Source organism: Colletotrichum higginsianum, chromosome 2 (assembly GCF_001672515.1).
Source record: "Colletotrichum higginsianum IMI 349063 chromosome 2, whole genome shotgun sequence".
NCBI classification, from domain to species: Eukaryota; Fungi; Ascomycota; class Sordariomycetes; order Glomerellales; family Glomerellaceae; genus Colletotrichum; species Colletotrichum higginsianum.
This window is the reverse complement of record NC_030955.1, coordinates 3,487,677-3,507,632: the sequence shown is the minus strand read 5'-3', so window position 1 is coordinate 3,507,632 and position 19,956 is coordinate 3,487,677. Positions and strand designations below refer to the sequence as shown.

Here is a 19,956-nt window from a genome sequence, read left to right as displayed (position 1 = left end):
CAAAATCCTTCTATTCCCCCCACCAATGGAACGAAGGATCGGCAAATGCTCGGGACTACCAGGAAACTACTGCTCTCCCCTGTAACTGCCCTGTGAGCTGTCCCTGTCCGCTCGTGTACCCTGGAGATCCCTCCATCCTCCGTAAGCCATCCATTGCCCAAAATTTTCCAGCTCCGAAGCTGACCCATATGTCTGGGGGAAGATAGCTGAGACATCCACCACACCACCATCACCACATGTCCATCCTTCCAACTCACCCGGTCAGAGCAGTGTCATAATCGCCGGGCGCCTGACTGACGTTGGAAACTTGCCATTCTTCTCTTCCCTTCACGGTTCTGCCACAAAACAATAACCCTTCAACACTAAGTAAGCCCGGTCGCGCGCTGCGCAACCCACCGTCGTCATGTCCAAGACCACATCTCTCGCCCTCATCGCAGCTCTAAGCGCGGGAGGCGGCGCCGCCCTCACGGCGACCATGTACTCGCTCCGTTCCCAGAAGCAGCCTCCCACGGCGGTACCCGCTACGGCCTCACTCTCCACCTCGCCCTCCGTTCCGGTGCCTAGCACACAGGTCTTCACCAACCCCAACGCGCCGCTTTCTCCTGCCTCCGCCGCCTCCGCCGCCGCTGCGCCGTCGCCACCCGGCTCCGTCTCCGGCAACCCCGTAGACCCAGCCGGCCTCTTCGAATACGGCTTCCCCGGCCCCGTCGCCGACCTCGCGACCCGCCAGGCCCTCATCTCGAGCTACGACCGCCGCACGCGCAACCCGCACTGGGTTGTCGAGCACATCACCGCCGCTTCCCTCGCCCAACGCGGCGGCGATCGCAAGCACAGCGCCTTCCTCGAGGACGAAGCCGTCCCCGAAAAGTTCCAGGCCAAGCTCAAGGACTACTTCCGTAGCGGCTACGACCGCGGCCACCAGGTCCCCGCCGCCGACTGCAAGTGGTCCCAAAAGGCCATGGACGAGACGTTCTACCTCTCCAACATGTGCCCCCAGGTCGGCGATGGCTTCAACCGCGACTACTGGGCGCACTTCGAGGACTTCTGCCGCCGCCTGACCACCCGCTATCCCTCCGTCCGCATCGTCACCGGCCCGCTCTACCTGCCCAAGCGCGACCCCGTCGACGGCAAGTGGTACACAAAGTACGAAGTCATCGGCAACCCGCCCAACGTCGCCGTGCCCACCCACTTCTACAAAGTCATCTTCGCCGAGGACGGCAAAGCCGGCGGCAACGTCGCCATCGGCGCCTTCGTCATGCCTAACGCCCCGATTCCCAACAACAAGCCTCTCTCCGAGTTCGAGATGCCCCTCGAGGCCGTCGAGCGCGCCGCCGGCCTCGAGTTCGCCTCCAAGCTCGCGCCGCAGCGCCGCAAGAGGCTGTGTACCGAGACGTCGTGCGCCATCGTCGTCAAGGACTACGCCGACAGGCAGAAGTCCTTCAGCAAGGGCGGATCGCAGTCCCGTTCGTAGACCGAGTACATGAGATTGGACTAGAACGGAACGGGGGAGCCGCAGCCATAGCAGAGGATGCATGGCATTTTCCAAGTCATTTGCTTCCCTTCCTCCACTTTTTCCTTTTCTCGGAAGACATCCAGCAAGATGATGCGGATTTTCTTCCTTTCCATGTCTGTACCATCATTGTACCTCTTTGGGCGGCAATCACGAGAGGCCGGCCGCATCACATTTGCATAAGAATAGAGGAGTTTTTTTTTTAGGCTTTTTTCTTTCTTTTTCTTTTATTGGCAAGCAAGCACCAAGCGGGCGACGAGGGTTTCCTTCCAGCAACGACGTACTTGTACACTAGACAGGCTCCGCCGAACAGATGGTTGGCGACAAACTGCCCCCACATATATCACATGCGTGAGGAAAATTGAGCTGCTGTGTTCTTAATCGTATTTTGACTTGTGTTTTTTCTTTTGGTTTCCGTCTAACGCCAGGGTATCAACCCGTTGTCCAGCTTGAGTCAATATCATACATGGAGGATTACCATAACACCGCGACTAGGTCATGCTGGTTTCTCGGCTTCGCTTTCTTCTCCTCAGCCATACCCTGGAGGCGTTCCTAACGGGACCTGGTGTAGTTGCCCCGTCGCTGCTCCGCTTTAAGGCTCTCCTCCTGACTAGGCAGCGGGGCTCTCCTACCCCCACGACTGTCGTAATTATCGTTGTGATTATTCGAGGGAGGCGGCATAGGCATGGGAGGAAATCCCGGGGGAGGCACGAAATTTGACGGTGGCACTAAGCCGGGTGGTGCGAAGCCGCCGGGAGGCGGCGGTGGGAGAGTGCCTCCAGCCTTCTGGATCATCTCGGCGATCTTGGCGAGATCGGCAGGGTTGCTCGGGTCGATGCCGCCGGGTAGGGGAATCGGCGGTGGCGGTGCGCCGTTTAGGCCGGGCAGAGGGAAGGGCAGAGGAGGGGGGGGAGCTGCGCCGTTAGAACCCACGCCAGGAATCATAGGCGGTGGTGGAACAGGACCGCCGTGGCCGTTCTGCGGCATAGAAAGTCCGGGCAGCCCCGGCAGGCCCGGAAGACCGGGGAAACCAGGCACTGTGGGTTGCTTGAGAGGCATCTTTTGGTCGACGAGGCCATCCATCTCGTCTTCCATCTCCTGCTCCTCTTCTTCTTGGCGCTGGCGACGGCCGCCACGGCGGTCCCAGGTTCCGTTTGCTTCTGCTGCTGCCTCCCCGACGTGGTAGCGATCCTGGAAGACATCGGCATCGCCAGGGCGCTTTCGGGACCAGAACCTCGTGATACGATCGTTGGAGCCGGAGGCCAGAATATGGCCAAGGGGGTGCCAATCCAGAGACCAGATGGCGAAGTCGTGGGCGTAAGGGACCTTGTGCGCGGGGTATATCGTCTGTGCTGTGGTTGTCGAGGGATCAGAGCTGTCGTACGGGGCCATGGAGCTGGCATGGCCGGCGGGCGTGTTCGGCTCGTCCAGGATGTAGTGGTGTAGGGAGCCGTCGTGGCCACCTGTGGTGAGCAGATTGGAGTGGACTGGATGCCAGGCAATTGTGGAGATGTCCTTTTCGTGTCCCTTGAGCAAGCAGATGTCGCGCATCATTCGGAGGTCGAAGACTCTGGCGGTCTGGTCTCGTGCTGATGTCGCGAGACAGTCGCCTTGCACCTTTTCGAACAAGGTCTTAGTGATTGTGTTCTTGTGTCCATGGAGGGTGGTTAGGCAACGGCCAGTTCTGGGATCCCACAGCTTGACCAGGTGGTCTTTGGAGCCTGATACCAACAAGCCCTTGGTCGGATGCCAGTCACAGCTCTTGGCGTCCCATCCGTGGCCCTTCAGAATGGACTCCTCCACTCCGCCTGCAAAGTCGAAGATCTTCAGCGTCGAGTCGTCGCAAGCGGTGACGAATTTCGAGTCGTTGGGACTGAAGGCGAGATCTCTAACAGGGTCGTTGTGCGCGGCGATACTTTGCAGGTTGTTGAAGTTGGGTTGCCAGTACTTGACGCTTCCATCGTGGTCGGCAGAGATGAGCCAGTCGTCGTTGTGGGAGTAGGCCAGCGCTCTGATGGCAGAGTCGTGGGCTTGCATAATGGTCTCAAAGTTGAATCCCGTGCCGTTCCATAATGTGAACTCTCCACTGCTGGAAGCAGTCAGGAGACGGCGGCCTTCTGGTGTCCAGCGAACGACGTTGATGGGATGCTTGATCTTGTTGAGTGATGAGTGGAGATGCTTCACCGGGATTGTGTCACCAGGGTCTGTCCTTCTGGCAGCAGGTGGTATGAACTATGACGCTGTTAGTGTCAAGAGCAGGGTAAGTAGATGAAGATCTTGCCGAGGACTCACGTCGACGATGAAGCTCGCACTGGGCCTCTCGATCTCCCCAGTGTATGCGTCGCCCTCCGAGGGCGCTCGATGGCGCATCCAGTTGGCAACGGTTGATCCATAATCGGTGACCGGACCTGGGGATGTTAGCCATGTACCATATGTGCTTGCCAGCCTCTCGCAAGAAGCCCGAAACGGTCTCGTTATGAGCCACTCGCGTCCTCATGCTACGAGAAGGCAGCAGAATAAGCGCCCCTAGCAACGATATTTTTTCCATAAGGCTTCGAAGAGAAAAATGGCGAGGTAACTCACGTCGGCCTCGAGCTCTCACAAAACCACCATCACCATCTCCGCCTGGCCCTCTCCGGTCATGGTGATCCCCTCGAGGATCGTACGCCATCTTTAGATTTTCATGAGCGAGCGAGCTGCAGGGCGGCCAGTCAGTATTGCAAGAAATATCCTTTTTTTAGACTGATGTGCGGAAGCTAGAGGTTTGGATAAATGTAAATTGGCGTTGATGGCGATGGAGCTTCTCCCGATTGTTCCTTCCACGAGGCTGGTTGTCGCCAATCACAGCGAAAATGAGCGCGACGCGTGCACAGGCCATCAAGATGTCTACAGGTCACATGATTGTCAATTCATCTTCGAAGGCACGTCCTAGCTGCTGCTTAGTTCCATCCCGAAGCTACCTAGTGCAGCTGTGAAAAGCTCCACGAGTTCTTATCGAAATTTCTTATCCGGGCCAACATCGGACCCCGTTGTTAAAATTTCCACTCGCTCGCGCGTCATCTGAGATTTGCCCAAAAATATCCCGCGGGTCGTGAATGAGGTTATAATTACGGAAAGGCGCAGTTGGGCCCCCCAGTCCCCTTCCCAGCCAGAGAAATCCCCATTCCCCCTTGAAATTGGCATGTGATTGCGTTCAAGCCATGGCTCTCTCTTCATTTTCTCTCTTTTGCAAAGCACCCTACGCCCCACGATTGCCCTCATGGTCCACCACTCAGAGATGCCACCGGGAATCGCCGCTGCTATCCGTGGAGCCGTAAAAGCCCTTGGCGTGCATATATGCGCTTTTCTCTCAGGGCCTCGCCTCAAGTACCTTGGTGAATGGCTCCGTAAGGTGATTTCTGCCTCGGAGGTGGGCTACTCTGCTGTGTGAACTTGGCCCTGGCTTCCCCGACGATCCAGAGCGCTAGATCAGACAGCTCCAGCGGCCCTGACATTCTCAAGGTCACCCCTTCCAATCCCCGAGGCCGTGCCATCATCTACCTACCTAGTGTAGCTCGACCTGCTGCGCTGCTAATGTTTCCCGGATGGTCCTTTTGTTTTGTTGTCTTGGCTTTTCTTCGTGTCTCTGATTATCCTCTGCCTCGCGTTTCTCTGCAACTCGCACCATCCTGCACGTCGGCTGCATTCTTGTCGTCAGCGCGCCTCCTCATCCATCATTCCTCCACGTTGGCGAACGAATCTCCACGCTTCAAGGGTCGATGGCGTCGTCCTAGCTCCCTCCACCTGTTTTTCCTTAACCCCCTGCGTCGTCTTGACGTACCCTGACCCCCTTCTCTAGTTTTCCTCCTCCCCTCACCATTACACCACACTACCACTGACATTGCCATTGCCCCTCTTCCCAAAGGCACAGTCCCAAAAAGGCCAATGCGTTCGCTCGCCCGTCTCATCCTAAATAAAATAGCTTCTTCCAGCTTTTAGGGAGCTCAGATCCAACCCAGTGCGCCGTCCGGCGTCCCTTGGAAACACTGGCTACAAAGTCAATTCGTACCGGTGCTTCCTGGGCGTCGTCTGTCTTGCATCTTTTACAGTCCGATATCTTATCGCGCTTGCCACTTCTCACCTGCATTGCATATACATACTAGCTATTCCTCAACTACTAAGAAGTCTCCTCGCTTTTTTTTTAACTTTCGCCCTTCCTTCCCCCTCGTCATCCACTACCGGTTCCTTTTTCTCCTTCTCTTCCTCCTCCTCCTCCTCATCCTCCTCCCCTACCACCACCTCCTCTTCATACTCTTGTGTCGCGGTCTCAATTGCTCCCAGGACGTCCTGCCTGCCATGAACACGGCCACGGTGACGAGCCTCGAGAGCTCAGCCGCCACCACCTCCTCGTCCCTACGTAATACACACAATGGTAGCTCGAACCCAAAGGCCGCCGCCGAGTCGACCAACCCCGAAAACCACCGCACCACCGAGGAGCTGAGGAGGGCGGTTCAGCGTAAATACAGACACGTCGCTGCCGTCCACTCCAAGTCGCGCCCTTCCACTTTAAGCCATGACTCCAATACTGCTCCAAGCTTCATTGGTTTCAGGAACCTAATGGTAATCGTACTAAGTAAGTTGAATCGGCATCCAGGCTGGTTTCCGACTTTGGCTAACGATGTGTAGTTGTCGGTAATCTTCGACTGATGATTGAGAACATCGAAAAAGTAGGCAGCCATTGAGATCAGGAATGTGGACTTGAAGTCTTTTCTAACGTTACTGACCACTCGTAGTACGGAGTGTTAATTTGCGTTCGCTGCCACGATTTCCGTCGGCAAGACCTTGCATTGGGCCTGGGCTTATACCTCCTCATCCCCTGCCATCTGTTTGCCGCATACTTGATCGAACTAGCCGCCGCTCAGCAAGCGAGGGGCTTGCGGTCCAAGTCAAAGGATGGAGCCGCCAGCCCAACACACGATCAGCGCGCACTTTTCAACTCCACCTGGAAGATCATTGCCTGGATTCACGCCGTCAATATCACGCTTGCTCTGGCAGTGACATCCTACGTTGTGTACTTTCACATCCATCACCCCTTGATCGGCACCCTGACGGAGCTCCATGCCATTATCGTTTGGCTCAAGACGGCGTCGTACGCCTTCACGAACAGAGACTTGCGACATGCCTACCTGCACCCTGTCAAGGGCGAGCTCGCCGCCATGCCCGAGATCTACCAACAGTGCCCCTATCCGCACAATATCACGATGCACAACCTGGCCTACTTCTGGTGGGCGCCGACGCTGGTCTACCAGCCGGCGTATCCGAGGACGGACAAGATTAGATGGGTGTTTGTCGCTAAGCGCATGGCAGAGGTCTTCGGTCTGAGCGTCTTCATCTGGTTCGCCAGCGCCCAGTATGCCGCGCCGGTTCTGATCAACTCCCTCGACACGATCGCGTCTCTAGATATCCCTAAGATTCTTGAGCGGCTGATGAAGCTCTCGACCATCTCACTGGTTATCTGGCTCGCTGGCTTCTTCGCTCTTTTCCAGTCCTTCCTGAATGCTCTTGCCGAAGTGACTCGGTTCGGCGACCGGTGCTTCTATGAGGACTGGTGGAACAGTGAGAGCCTGGGCGCATACTGGCGCCTGTGGAACAAGCCCGTTTACCAGTACTTCAAGCGTCACGTCTACTCGCCCCTGATCGGCCGAGGGTGGAGTCCCAAGGCCGCCCAGTTGGCCGTCTTCTTCGCATCGGCGGTTCTTCATGAGGTGCTCGTAGGCATCCCGACTCACAACATTATCGGTATGTCAAGATCCGCGAATACTGTACAATGGGATCCTAACAAACATACTACAGGTGTTGCTTTCGCCGGCATGTTCCTACAGCTTCCTCTGATCGCCATCACCACCCCACTCGAGAAGATGCACACCCCGACAGGTCGCATGCTTGGCAACTGCATTTTTTGGGTTTCCTTCACCATCCTCGGCCAGCCATTTGCCGCCCTGATGTACTTTTACGCGTGGCAGGCCAAATACGGCAGCGTGAGTAGGCAAATAGCGTGGTCATCTGTCACAAGCTCGTGATGAGCGTCCTCTGTAGCGGCATAACATTGCCCAGCTTAATTAATTATATATCTCAGAGTTGCAATAAAAGTACAAGAATGGCAGCGTTATCTCAACACCGCATCATATCGCACACTGGTGCGGGCTCCGACGTGCGTGGAGTCATGTCAACCGCAGAATGGAATCAAGGTTCCGACGCGTTTGCGATAAGCGACATAGTCCTGGCCGAAGAACTTGACCAACAGATCCTCCTCGTGACGTATCCTTTTGGAGAAGAAGTACCACAACACGCCCGTATAGGCGACGAGGGAGAGCAGGTTCCCCATGATCAACTGGGTGCCAATGGCCCACCAAAAAAAGCCAAAGTAGGACGGGTGACGGAACCATGCATAGATGCCGGTCGTAACGAGGGTGTGCGACTCGGCGCGGTGGTGCTGGATGGTGTGGTTGAAGCTCTGGCCGGCCGTGACCATGGCGAGCGAGCGGACAACCTGGCCGGCGACCACCAACGCCAGTCCGGCGGCAAGCAGGACGGGACGCAGGCCGAGGGGCACCCAGACGGCGCCCGGGAAGGCGAGGTTCGCGAGAAAGCACTCAGCGAAGGCGGTGGCGTGAGCGATGGCGTAGGCGGGCCAATTAGCTGTGAGGAGGAAGGCGTGGACGGTGGCCTGGGGCGTATTGTAGGCGGCCGTGGTCCAGAACTCGAGGAAGTGGAAGAGGGAAAGGGCGGCGAGGAAGAAGGGGAGGCGCCAGAACGCGGAGGAGGTCGTGGACAGGATGAGGATGGTGAGGATGAAGCTCGACAGATGGGCGGCACCGAGGCAAAAGGCGCGGAGGGCGATGCCGGCGAGGGATTTAGGCTGGTGAGGGTAGTACTCCTTGCCGGGGGCGGGAGGGTCCAAAGGGCGGGCGTTGCTGGGGGGAGTGTTAGTTGCGGACCAAGAGGTCAGGGTTGAGATGTGGACGGGTGGACGGGATGATGCGGGAAAGAATGTTGACAGGGCAGAGGAGATGCATCATGGTCGTGGTGGCGGCGGTGGTCCAGGAGGCTCGAGGGTTGGGAAAAGAGAGGGTTCATGGGTTTGGGCGAGGACATCGTGATGGTGGGGGGGTTCGTGGTGTTGAGGGGCAGTGGCGAGTGAAGAGGATCGGTCGGCCCTCGGGGACAGTCTTCAGCTGCAGTGGTCACACCTCTCGAGAGGCGACATCCCGGGCGGGAATGAAGAAAGGACGGAGATCAGGCTGAGACTCTTGACTTGACGGAGCCGGGACCGACGACGGGAGGGAGGGAGGGGGCTTGGCAGGGCTGAGTTTGAGAGGGAAGGGCGGGTGACTGTGAAGGGGTAGCTAACTTACACCCGATGGAAGGTCGACATGGTGACGGCAGTGAGATCTGTAATCCGATGTCCTCCAAGACCTTGGCCTGAGCCACACAGGAAGAACTGAATGAGCCTTGACTTTGGAAGCCGCGGGACGCGGATTGCGGGTGAGGCGGACGGGTTGAACGGAAGTGCGAGGGTCGTATGGTTGAGTTTCCCTGTCTGAGGCTCAAACGATAAAAGATTGACGGGTACCTGTACAGGGGGGGGAGCAGTGTGAGGGAAAAGGTGTGGTACGGCTGTTTAGGACCCAAGTGCCGTCATTCCAGTGCCAACCTGCGTTGCACAGACGCCGGGTCCGGGATTTTGAGAGAGAGGAACTGGGCACTGTCGGCTAACTCTGCCCGACTTTCGGATCAAAGCGCAGGTCTCGCGCTGTGGGTGAGTTTTGGGTGAGCTGCGTGATGCGGCTGGTCAATTACGCGTTGTAACGGGCACTTCGGGATGAGGATGCGAGAAGAGGCCGGCGATCCTCCGCGAGTGCGTTCCCTGTCTGTACCGTGGTTGGTTGGTCCCGAAGACGTGGCGGCGTGGAGAGAGAGGACAGAAGGGGGGACACTGACAGGGTTGGAAAGGAATCGGGAAAGGGTACTGAAAGAGAAAAAAAAGAAGAAAAAAGGAATGTGGTCCAGATTGTCTTGTGGAGGAGAAGGGGGGATCCAGTTTCTCGCAAATTCTCCACTTCGGGCCCTAGGCAATGTCCAACGAGGAATAAGAAGAAGAAGAAAAGGGAGGGAGGATAGGGTCTCTTCCAGGCGACAACAGTTGTTCTCTGAACCTTCACTGCACGAAGCAACGACTTGGACGTGAGCGAGACTGCGAGCCTGGTTGTTTGAGTTCAAAAGCCGGTACGCGGGTAAGGCCAAGCGTGAGCGCGGGCCGAGTTAGGGGGGCGGGTGACGCAAGTGCGTGGAGCAGCTGCCCACCCCCCCGAGAGAGATGCGCTTTGGTCCGCTGTTGCTGTCGCTATTGTCGGGGGAAGTAGCAGTAGCAGTAACATGGAAGGTGAGGGTGGTGTTGGTGACGACGGACGGTCAACTTTACCCTTGAACGGTTCGGCTTCACCGACATGACTGCTTATCCTTAGCTTCCCCTCTCCCCTCTTCGCTCTCCCCGTTACTCTCGGTTCGAATCATTCAGATCGCTCAATTGGTCACTCGACACGTCTTCTCCAGGTTTGGGCGGCGAGATAACATAACACGCTATTCGTAGCTCAAGAAACGGCCGGCACTTGACATCCGAGATCTCCCACGCCATTTGGCCTTTTACCCATAACGGTCCATACCCTCTCCGTCAAGGATTCCCCGTTGCCCGTTGTACCTTGCCATTTACAAAAAGTCTTGGGTCTGCCCCAGACGTCCCTTGCCTTGCTCCCGGTGAAAGTGTGAGAGAGAAAGAGAGAGATAACGCCGCGCACCGTTTACTCGCTTCTCATACGAACCCCAAAACTCGGTTCGCTACTCCTTGTCACCAACACATTTCAACCATGCGATATTCACATACACACGACGCGCAGACTCAGCCCAGACGCGCACCCATGCAGCAGCTGGTCATGGACATCCGCTCCATCGACAGGGAGGAGAACCGTCGGCGCATGAGGAGCGGCGAGCTCTACTGGGCCTTCACCCCGGATCTCATCGCCGACCGGAAGCGGTGCAAGACGGCCTGCGACAAGCTCAACAACGCTGGCGACATGAGCCGCCGCACCCTCATCGGACTGTGGAAAGAGTGAGTTTGCGCCTTGTTGTTTGAAGTATTGGTTTTCTGGGCATCCGAACCCTGCCGTTCCGGGGCTTAGGAGACCCTGTCCTACAACAGGATGTATGGATCTAATTTGGAATCCCAGCATCAACGGAGACACGATCCCTCTTCCTCCACCGCGTATCCGCCGGGATGAGGACGATGCCCTCCTCGAGGAATACCCATGGATCGATACCCCCATAAAGATGGACTACGGCTACAACGTAAAGTACGCGAACCCCCTCCCTCTCCTTATCCCCCATACATACATATCTCAAGTCAAACAAGAGACCCTTGTTGTGTGCCTCACCGCTCCTGCTGACAACAACACAACAACAGACTCGGCGACAACGTGTACGTCAACTCCAACAGCACGTGGGTAGACACCTGCCTCATCACCGTGGGCTCGCGCACTCTCATCGGCCCCAACTGCTCCTTCTACAGCGGTGAGCACCCGCTGGACCCCACCCTGCGCAACGGCACCCGTGGCCCAGAAAGCGGGAAGCCCATCACCATCGGCGAGGACTGTTGGTTCGGCGGCAACGTCATCGTGCTGCCGGGCGTCACCATCGGCCGCGGCGTCACCGTCGGCGCAGGGAGCGTAGTGACCAAGGACGTGCCGGACTACGTGTGCGTCGTCGGCAACCCGGCGCGGATAATCAAAAAGATTGTGCCGTCGCAGCCATCGGTCACGGGGTCGGCGCCGTCGTTATCGACCAATATCAATTATAGCTCTACGATGTAGTAATATCATCATGTTCCTCGTTGCACTCGTGTGTGGGTGTGTGGGTGTGGGTGTGTGCTTAATCGAATCATAGGCCGCCCTGGATCGTGAAAGACGCAATGATGAGTACCAGCACGTTGATTGCGCCCCAGAGCAGTGGGATCCAGGTCGACATGGAAAAGAAGCCAGCGTTGTAGACGGCGCCGAGGCTGTTGGTGGGGTCCTGGTCAGTTCACAGCTATGTGCGCGCGAGTAAAACCAACTCACATGAGCCCGACAACGCTGCCCGCGACCAGCGCTTGCACACCCGACACAATGAGATATAGCAGCGGCACGGCCCAGAGGTATGTCAGCGACCCCCGCTTGTTGGTGTGCATGGCGATGGTGATGGCCGCGGCGCCGAGGTGCACAACGGCGTAGATGATGGTGGTCCATAACACGGTGAAGCGCCAGATGTCGCTGATGTGGAAGAGGCTCCAGCGGTGATCCGCCGTCAGGTCCCGAAGCTGCCAGTTGATGCTGGGGAACGATGGCGTGTTGTAGTTATCGGGGGGGTAGTTGCGCGCCCGTTGCGACATTGCGGCGGCGGTCGTCTGCGTGGTTTGGTCCGAGAGGCAGGCGTGGGAGCCCCACGGTTGGCGGCTCAGTAGGTATGAGAGGAATGAGGTATGTGGTAAGTAGGGAGTGATTGTTGAGGTCGGGACTTTTTCCCTCCCTCCTAAGGATTGGTTGCTGGCGGTGACGGCGTATCTGCTGGGGTCGGGTGGACGATCTTCAGGTGTCAGTGGGAGGTCGTACAGGGATGGTGCAGCTTCCGGGAAGGCTCAAAGAGAGTGTGTGAGTGGGTGCCCCCGGCTTTAGGTCCATTTCCAGGTGCCTCGGCAAAACCGCCCGTGCCCCGGCCCGACGACGTCAATCATTCAATACCACCAACGCTGCCGGCCTTCATCCGCGGTTGTCTTATCGTCGTCCGCCCTACAATCGTACAGCTGACTTGATCCCCGGTCCCGTCGCTCACGCCACGATTCCTTCTACATCGACAACAAGCGTACCTCGAACCCCTTGTACCGCGCACGATGCCGGCCGACAGACTCCTCAATACGGTCCTGCAGCTGTACCAGAACGTCCACGATGATCGCAAGACGGACCAGATCGTCGGCTCGACCGTGAACCTCCTGACGACTCTCTCGAACCCGTTGAACCTTGGTGTCCTTACCTCGCAGCTGCTCTTGGCGCCCGCCATATGGCACCGTCGCGACGGCCTGCGGACGAGCCTGCGCATTATATCCGTCTACAACAGCGCCGCCATCCGTGTGCGCCAGAACGAGCTGGACAACGCCAAAATCACGATCCCTCATGCGCCGCGGAAGGGCGGCGGGATCGGCTGCGATGCGTGGGTTCGCGCCGTGGTCAAGGGCGCCGACGACCGCTCTAACCGGTGGCAGCATCTGCTGGTGCTGACGGGCATACTGATGGGCATGGAGGGCAACGACAGGCAGTCGCTGTCGCGTAGTCTGCGGAACACGCTGGAGGAAGCGGTCGTGACGGCCGCGAATCTCGCGTTGGAGAGGCTGGACGGTTCATTCGCTTCGGCGTCGGTCGTGCTTGCGCTCAACTACGTCTTCCCGTTCCTTTCGGATTTCCGTCAGATGGCGCTTGACTGTAACGCTCTTCTGCCAATTGCCGTGCTGGCTATCACGGGTGAGGATGGTTTCGAGGACTGTCGGTTCTTGGAGGACGTTAGGAAAGATATCAGACAGCACGGTCAGGTCGTCGAATGGCCACCGAACGCCCCGTCGTTCCAGCTGCTGCAGTCAATCGAGAGCAAACCCCTGATGGGAGGCATGGGACCTCTGTCAAGGCTGGCGGCCTTTGCCGTTACGAACGCGACGGACTCGGCAGTGGTTCTCGACGCTCAGGACTCTCTCTTGGAATTCTCACAGAAGCTGTTCCAGCAGTGGCAGCGCAACCCGTTATCGACGGTGGACGCCGCCGATGAGACGGCGCAGCTGGAGCCAAACACGCGGGAGGCCACCTGGCCAATCTTGTGGGGGACGCTGAAGAAGACCATGTACGCCACAGTCGCTGTTTTGCAGGCGGTTGTCGGACGCAGCCTGCTCGACCCTCGCATGAGGAACGATGCTATGGCTCCTCAAGTCGCCACGAAGTCATTACACACCCTACGGTTCCTTTTCTTCGTCTCATCGAGGCACGGAGCCAGCGCGTTTCAGGCATACACCTTCACCTATCTCACATCTTTAGATGTCCTCGCACGCTTCGGAGACGCATGTGTGTCCTTCCTCACCGAGACGAAGCCCCCTCATGCGGGAGCGGTGCCCCCTAGCCCCTTGGATCGGACGCTGGACCTCTTCTACATGAATGTATCGGAGCACCTGCCGCTCAACATGACCGCCGAGGCCTGCGACGGCCTCATCGTGCAGCCAGCGGCCGCATATCTCACTCACACCGGTGAGTTGACGGCAACCATGGTTGAGCTGTTCGAGGCCGCTCATAGCGCCGTTCTTTCGGTCTTGTCTTGCCCGCACAACAGTCCCTTGACCGTGGGACTTGTGCCGTTTTACATCGATGCTCTTTTTGCGTCATTCCCTTCACAAATATCAACACGGCAATTCCGGGTGGCTTTCAAAACAATCATGCAAATCGTCTCTCCGCCGTTCCCAATCTCGCTCACGGAGCCGCAGCTGTCCGAGACGCTGCTAGAGATGGTGCGATTCAAGACCATGGGCGCAGGCACCGACCCCCTGCCCCTGACGCAAGACGCCATTGCGCAGAGCGAGAAGGGCCTGACGCCGCAGCAGGAGCCCCTCTCGGAGCAGAGCTCGCTCGTCCTGACGCTCATCGACTCGCTGCCTTTCCTGCCGCTGCCACTGGTGGAGGACTGGATGACCCTGACGGCACAGGCGATGAATGAGATTGCCAATCCTGCCATGCGTCAACCCGTCAAGGACCGCTTCTGGGAGGTGCTGGTCAGCGGCGAGATGGATGTCGAAAGGGCAACAATCGGCGTCGCGTGGTGGACGACCAAGGGCGGGCGAGAGCTGGTGGTTGGCCGGGACGCGCAGCAGGTGCCCATGATGAGCGGCGCCATCTTGGATGAGAGCAAGTCGAGCAGGCTGTAAGAGGAAAGAGGGGGTTTGAAAGTAGGCGGCAGCGTGTATACCATATCTAAGTCGCACATTAGCGAGCGACTGGGAAACGATGAAGTACAAAATTTAAAAAAATTTAAAAGTGCGATTTGGCGGGATTCGAACTACAGACTCCTGGGACAGGCCTACTTCGAGGCAATAAATAGCACCTCCTTGGCCCCTCGGCCATCTGCCCTTTTCCAACGCAGGAAGGGTGCGGTGCACTTGAGCACGCGGTGCAGATCGCGCAGTGGGGCCGGAAGACCGGACGGAAGGTACCCACAGTTCGACCGACAACACCAGACCAAGTCCCGCATCGGACGGCACCGCGCCACTAGATACATCAAGGCAGGTGAGTACGGGCATACAAAGGCTATGTACAGCGCGGTGTTCCCGCGTCGGAAACAGGCAGGGATGTACAAAAAAGAAAGGCCTTGCTGGAACATGCCGGAGCATGGACTCACCGCGGCCGCACTCAGCGCTGGATCTGGCCCCGTTGCCTCAAGCCATCCCGTCAAATACTGAGGCGATTGTTGAATTACTTGGAGGAATTTTGTTCCCTTATACCCTTTTCGCCCTGCGTGTCGTGTTTGATGTTTCTCTTGGGGCAAAAGCTCACGGCAGACCTGACCTTGGTGAGGTTTTCTTTTGGAGTTGATACCTCCGACCACTGGGTCAACGCAATATCACTAGGGACCACACAGCATCAATGTTATTGTTACTATCATTTTCTTTGCGTTCAATTTCATTCGATGTCATAGTTTCAACTGGTGCTCGCTATGTTAAGGTATCGCGATGTGTTTCATTACACTGCTGTTCGGTGCTCATTAACTTGACGATGTCGCTTCCCACGCGTCTGCTGCTCCCCCGTGACCGCCGCAGCTTATGACACCCCTCCGTCGATTCTGATATTCCTTTACGTCTGCCACACGAATTGCCTAATCAGCCGACGCACATGTAGACGAATATCACCAACAACCCCAGAACTTACCTGACCGTGACTAATCCCCCCCCTTCGGCGTCGCCGAATTCACCACCCACCCCTCTCATCGATAGAAATACGTCCGGGTGCCATACCACGCCCGCAGCTGCTGCACTAGCCGCAAGATGCCAGTGTAGTCCGGGAAGTAGTCCGGGTCCTGGTAGAAGCGGTCGGGGTCCGGCATGAGGGGGTCGTTGGCGGCGCGGATGAGCGTGGGCATGACGGCCTGGAGCAGCGGCTTGTCCCCTTCGCGTATGCCGCCGACCCTGGCTCGCAGGAGCCGCTTGAGCGCCGCCTTGTACTCGCCACCGATCTTGGGGCGCGGGTTGAGGAAGAGCGGGTCGACAACCTCGACGGGGCCCGAGGTGCGGAGCTTGGCTTTCATAGTGGGCGCGGCGAGTTGTTTTTGTAGTGACGGGGCCCGTTCTTGCTGTGTTGAGAAGAAAGTTGAAAGGTGTCTTGGCGAGGAGGTGAGGCGAAGGAAGGAAGGTATGGTTGCTGGTTATCTATGCGGATGGTTTCTATGTGCGAGTTGTCTTTTGGTGAGAATCGGTTTGTTTCGAACTGCCTGGGACGGAAAGAGCGCAGGTGAAGTCATTGCTCACCTAGACACATTGGGCAAAGCAGTCATCAGGGCGGCTTCTGTCTCCACCGCCCTCCTTCCCTTTTCCACGCAAGCAACGAGCCTGCACCTCGGCTCTGTTGCCGTTTAAGCTTCAAATACTCTGTCCTGTTTCTCAATGGGGGTGGTCTGAGAACACACTGGGAAGGTGTAAGTGGTGACGAGCATCGCTGCGAAACAGGTTACTTTGGGATGGCAAGACAGACACTTCAACTCGTCATACAGCAGTATTTAGATTCAGGTATACCCCATGGGTGTTTCACAAGACTTAGGTGAGAATGAAACAGTTCTCCGTTTGGTATGTGTTCCCTCCCCCCCTTGTTTTTTTTCTTGTATTGCGAGCTGCTCTAAATATGCGTGTTATACGCCATGTAAGGGACGAGGCTAACTTAAGGTTATAATAGCAGTAAGAGCGAACACCCCCATATAAGCTCCTTCAAAAGAAGGAGAACATGATCTTCTTGCCTTGAGTCCTTTCTTACGAGCCCACATGTTGCCTCGCAAGATGAAATCGGAGGCTCACCTTCGCGAAAAGCGGCAGTTTATTGCAGGGCTGGAATGCGCCTCGTATGAAATGAAAGATTTTCCAGTCCCTCGAGCACTGCACTTCATACGTTGCTCTACCGAAGTTGTAGTCGTCTATGCTTGGGACTTGACTGGCAGTCCCTCAGCCAGTCACGCCCATCACAAAACTGACGGTCTGATGAGCCTCATCCAGCTGAGTAAGTTCACGAAGACTATAAAGCAGACTCGGAAGGTGTAACACGAGCAAACCAGGAGCTAGATGCACTAAGTAGTCAATGGGCATTGGAGCTTGGTCCTCTCCCGGAGTAGAGTGCATCATCTTCCCTTGTTCCCTGTGCTACGATATACCGATTCGAGGGACTGCGTGGTTTAACGGAAAAGCCAATTGAATTCAAAATCCGAGACAGTACCTCGCAGGAAGGACCAAATCTGCCGTTCCTTTGTCATAGCTCGCCATGTATGGGGATTCATTCGGGGTATCTACTGAGCCATCCAACTTGATATGGGAAACGAGGGTTCAGGATGGATGATGGGGTGAAGAACGGTATATTGCGGGAGCTGTAGTCGGTAGACTCTTTGGACGGCCAACGGTCTGGGTCAGAATAGGGCCACCATAGGTTTCCCAGTTGCGAAACAGTCACCCGACGCCTCGCCAGCAGAGTCATCCTCTTTCAGTGTCTTTCCATCACTGTGTCGGGTATTCACACTGCGGTGACCAAACTGGTTGGCATACCGTGACCTCTTTTTTTCTTCCTAGTTCCCCAGGGTCATCGGTCATGCCTGGCCGGCTTTCAATGTTTGCTCCCCAACTCAGTGTCCGGCACCCGAGTAGGTTGGTCAACCCCAAGCAACCCCACCACGGTTGATGGTCCCTTGAGACCCTGTCTTATTCTGCCGATAGTCTTGTGAAGAGCCAAGACGACTGCAACCGTCGACAGGAGATGCCATCGAGCATTGGTCCATCTCTGCCCGAGTCGCATCGACAACTTCGTCATAGTTGCCAGAGCCAAGAACCCTCATCCTCATCTCGCCAGCAACTCTGTGCCAGAAAGTCTTGGCTCAGACCACACTCTACCCGTCATTTAGAGATCTAGACCGCGAGCTGACAAACCCAGGTCTCTTCCTGCCTGATAATCTCGTCACCCCCGACCTGATCGCATCGCCGGGCCCGCCTCGCAAGGCAGCCAAGCAAACCACGTAACCCTCCCGAGAACCAGCAACCCAGTATCCAAACCCCCCTCTCGCCCGTACACCGCACGCCCAGCCAGTCACCTCCGGCTTGGGCCCAGAACCCCAAAACGCACAACCGCCGGCCCGAAACCTCGTCTCCACCGTCCCGGCCCTCCCGGCTCTCAAAGCCCCCGGCAACCGGACTTCCAATGGCCTCTATTCGTCCTCATCCGCCCCACGCAAACCCCAACTGCCGCCAGCAAAGGGAAAGGCCTCTTCCCACACGTCCATCGGCCTCAAGGGGTAACCTTTCCTCACGTCTCGCATATTCGTTAGTCCTGCGCTACACGTTAGAAAAAACAAAGTCCTATTTACGTAACTTTTACAGGTGGATCCCCCCCCCCCCCCCCCGAAACTCTCTTCCCGTCCAGAGATCCATTCTCCCCCCTTGTGTTGGCGTGGGCTTCTTCCTCCAAACCCAAACATAATCATTAGGTGATCGCTATCCACTTCTCCCCCGTCACGACTGACGGACAACCCACCATGGAGTTCTCAGAGTCCTACACTACTACGCAAGGGGGGGATGGGACGGGAGAGTATGCAATCCATTTAAAACAAATCGGGGTCCCCAGATTCTCCTCTTCACAAAGGTCCCCAACCGGGGCGGAGGGCCGGGGGACGTCAGGTACAGATTCCTACACACACACCACACACCAATGTCCAACTGCCCTCCCAACACACGCCTCGGAACCCTCCCCCCAGCCCGATTCCGGAGCCCCGATCATTCGCTCCTCACCTCGGGGTGGTTTGCACATCGTGTTCCCTGCAAAATCTCAATGGCCACAGACATTACTCTTACTAAACGACACGGTCCACGCCCTTCCCCATTGGCCCCCCGTCTGTCGGCTCGTTCCTCCCCTAAAGCCAACGTCTGGCTTGCCGTGACGACAACCTTGTTTTGCAGATGCGCCTCTTGACACTCCATGACCAAGAAGAACCTAGGAAGTACAAACAACCTCGACCTGAGCCAAGCCTCGATTACGTAGCGATTGGTAGTATGGGCTGGTCCTGTCCTCACGTTACACCCCCCCCCCCCCCCCCCCCCAAAGAGTCTTGCTCATCGGCGAGGTTTCGCACCCAGGCACGGCGCAGGAGGGAGACGGACACACAAGCTTCATGCTCAAGCTCACCTCATCACACATACACAAGTCCCTCCCCCCACGTGTCGTCCAACGCGGCCAAGCCATCATGTATGGTCTAAAGTCCGGGAATGAAGGGCCCCAAACTCCTGCATCATGCAAACACCCATCCCCTCTACATCGTAGGCTTGGGCCCTCGCCCAGCCTACCCCGTCGTCGGGTCAAGCTCACGGAACGCCGGGCCCCATTCATTACCTAAAGACGACGGGCGTAAGCGGGCGTCATATGACCTGACCCGAATTGCGAAGTATTCAGCATACGTGACGAGGATTGCACCAACTCCGCAGGTCGACCCGACCCCGGCCGGCTGGCTTGAGCCAGCCAATTGGACGTCAGAAATCGGCGGCCACGCAATCATGATTGCTTGCTCGTGATGCTCTCTGATTTCTAGACAAACATACACACGGTATCGAACATAACCAGGCCCCTAACCAAAGACCTCCTTCGGCCAGTGACTCAACCGCATAGTCAAGGAGTCGGCACGATGACAACCCCCCCCCCTCCATCCCGCTGCCGCCGTGCCGGGCTAGTATGTGAAAGGGCGTGGGATTTGCAACGTCACCCTCTCGCTATCGATCCTGCCCGTGCCCCGTTTCTCCCGCCGGCGGCTGATCTGGACCTCACGGCGGGGGGTCTCTCGTCCCGAACGACCAGCTGTCGTCGACAAAGCAGCTCCGGGACGACGACGACGACGACGACGACGACAAGCCGCTCCACAGTTGGGAAGAAAAACCCCCAAAGTCCAAAACTAGAGAAAAAAATATATATGAAACTTTTTATCTGGAAGCCATGAAATAAAAATAAAATAAAAACTTTTCTTTTCAGTCCTTGTTCCCCATTGTGCCATCATCGAGTGTGATGTTGCAAGCAAAAAAAAACAAAAAAAACGCCATCCAACAGAAAATGGCAGGGCTTTCTCGT

The 19,956-nt window shown here is 56.9% G+C and overlaps 8 protein-coding genes across 8 annotated transcripts; 4 read left to right on the top strand and 4 right to left on the bottom strand.

Annotated features, from left to right (window-relative positions):
* Nucleotides 1–403: 403 nt before the first annotated feature.
* CH63R_02763 (DNA/RNA non-specific endonuclease) lies at nt 404–1,471 on the top strand (the record flags this gene model as incomplete). Its single annotated transcript, XM_018297738.1, has 1 exon — nt 404–1,471. One exon carries the CDS (start codon nt 404–406, stop codon nt 1,469–1,471), a length of 1,068 nt encoding a protein of 355 aa, XP_018162554.1.
* Nucleotides 1,472–2,062: 591 nt separating this feature from the next.
* Nucleotides 2,063–4,181, bottom strand: CH63R_02762 (WD domain-containing protein; the record flags this gene model as incomplete). The annotated part of the gene is made up of 3 exons (XM_018297737.1): nt 2,063–3,742; nt 3,803–3,918; nt 4,094–4,181. The coding sequence occupies 3 exons, from the start codon at nt 4,179–4,181 to the stop codon at nt 2,063–2,065; spliced, it is 1,884 nt and encodes a 627-aa protein (XP_018162553.1).
* A 1,664-nt stretch (nt 4,182–5,845) lies between these two features.
* CH63R_02761 (O-acyltransferase) lies at nt 5,846–7,569 on the top strand (the record flags this gene model as incomplete). The annotated part of the gene is made up of 4 exons (XM_018297736.1): nt 5,846–6,122; nt 6,176–6,216; nt 6,283–7,288; nt 7,343–7,569. 4 exons carry the CDS (start codon nt 5,846–5,848, stop codon nt 7,567–7,569), a joined length of 1,551 nt encoding a protein of 516 aa, XP_018162552.1.
* A 146-nt stretch (nt 7,570–7,715) lies between these two features.
* CH63R_02760 (Protein-S-isoprenylcysteine O-methyltransferase) lies at nt 7,716–8,924 on the bottom strand (the record flags this gene model as incomplete). Its single annotated transcript, XM_018297735.1, has 2 exons — nt 7,716–8,463; nt 8,905–8,924. The coding sequence occupies 2 exons, from the start codon at nt 8,922–8,924 to the stop codon at nt 7,716–7,718; spliced, it is 768 nt and encodes a 255-aa protein (XP_018162551.1).
* Nucleotides 8,925–10,413: 1,489 nt separating this feature from the next.
* On the top strand, nt 10,414–11,412 carry CH63R_02759 (Galactoside O-acetyltransferase; the record flags this gene model as incomplete). Its single annotated transcript, XM_018297734.1, has 3 exons — nt 10,414–10,655; nt 10,774–10,896; nt 11,007–11,412. 3 exons carry the CDS (start codon nt 10,414–10,416, stop codon nt 11,410–11,412), a joined length of 771 nt encoding a protein of 256 aa, XP_018162550.1.
* Nucleotides 11,413–11,479: 67 nt separating this feature from the next.
* CH63R_02758 (Integral membrane protein) lies at nt 11,480–11,969 on the bottom strand (the record flags this gene model as incomplete). Its single annotated transcript, XM_018297733.1, has 2 exons — nt 11,480–11,600; nt 11,659–11,969. The coding sequence occupies 2 exons, from the start codon at nt 11,967–11,969 to the stop codon at nt 11,480–11,482; spliced, it is 432 nt and encodes a 143-aa protein (XP_018162549.1).
* A 498-nt stretch (nt 11,970–12,467) lies between these two features.
* On the top strand, nt 12,468–14,531 carry CH63R_02757 (peroxin 8; the record flags this gene model as incomplete). The annotated part of the gene is made up of 1 exon (XM_018297732.1): nt 12,468–14,531. The coding sequence occupies one exon, from the start codon at nt 12,468–12,470 to the stop codon at nt 14,529–14,531; it is 2,064 nt and encodes a 687-aa protein (XP_018162548.1).
* Nucleotides 14,532–15,583: 1,052 nt separating this feature from the next.
* CH63R_02756 (uncharacterized protein) lies at nt 15,584–15,904 on the bottom strand (the record flags this gene model as incomplete). Its single annotated transcript, XM_018297731.1, has 1 exon — nt 15,584–15,904. One exon carries the CDS (start codon nt 15,902–15,904, stop codon nt 15,584–15,586), a length of 321 nt encoding a protein of 106 aa, XP_018162547.1.
* Nucleotides 15,905–19,956: the final 4,052 nt, after the last annotated feature.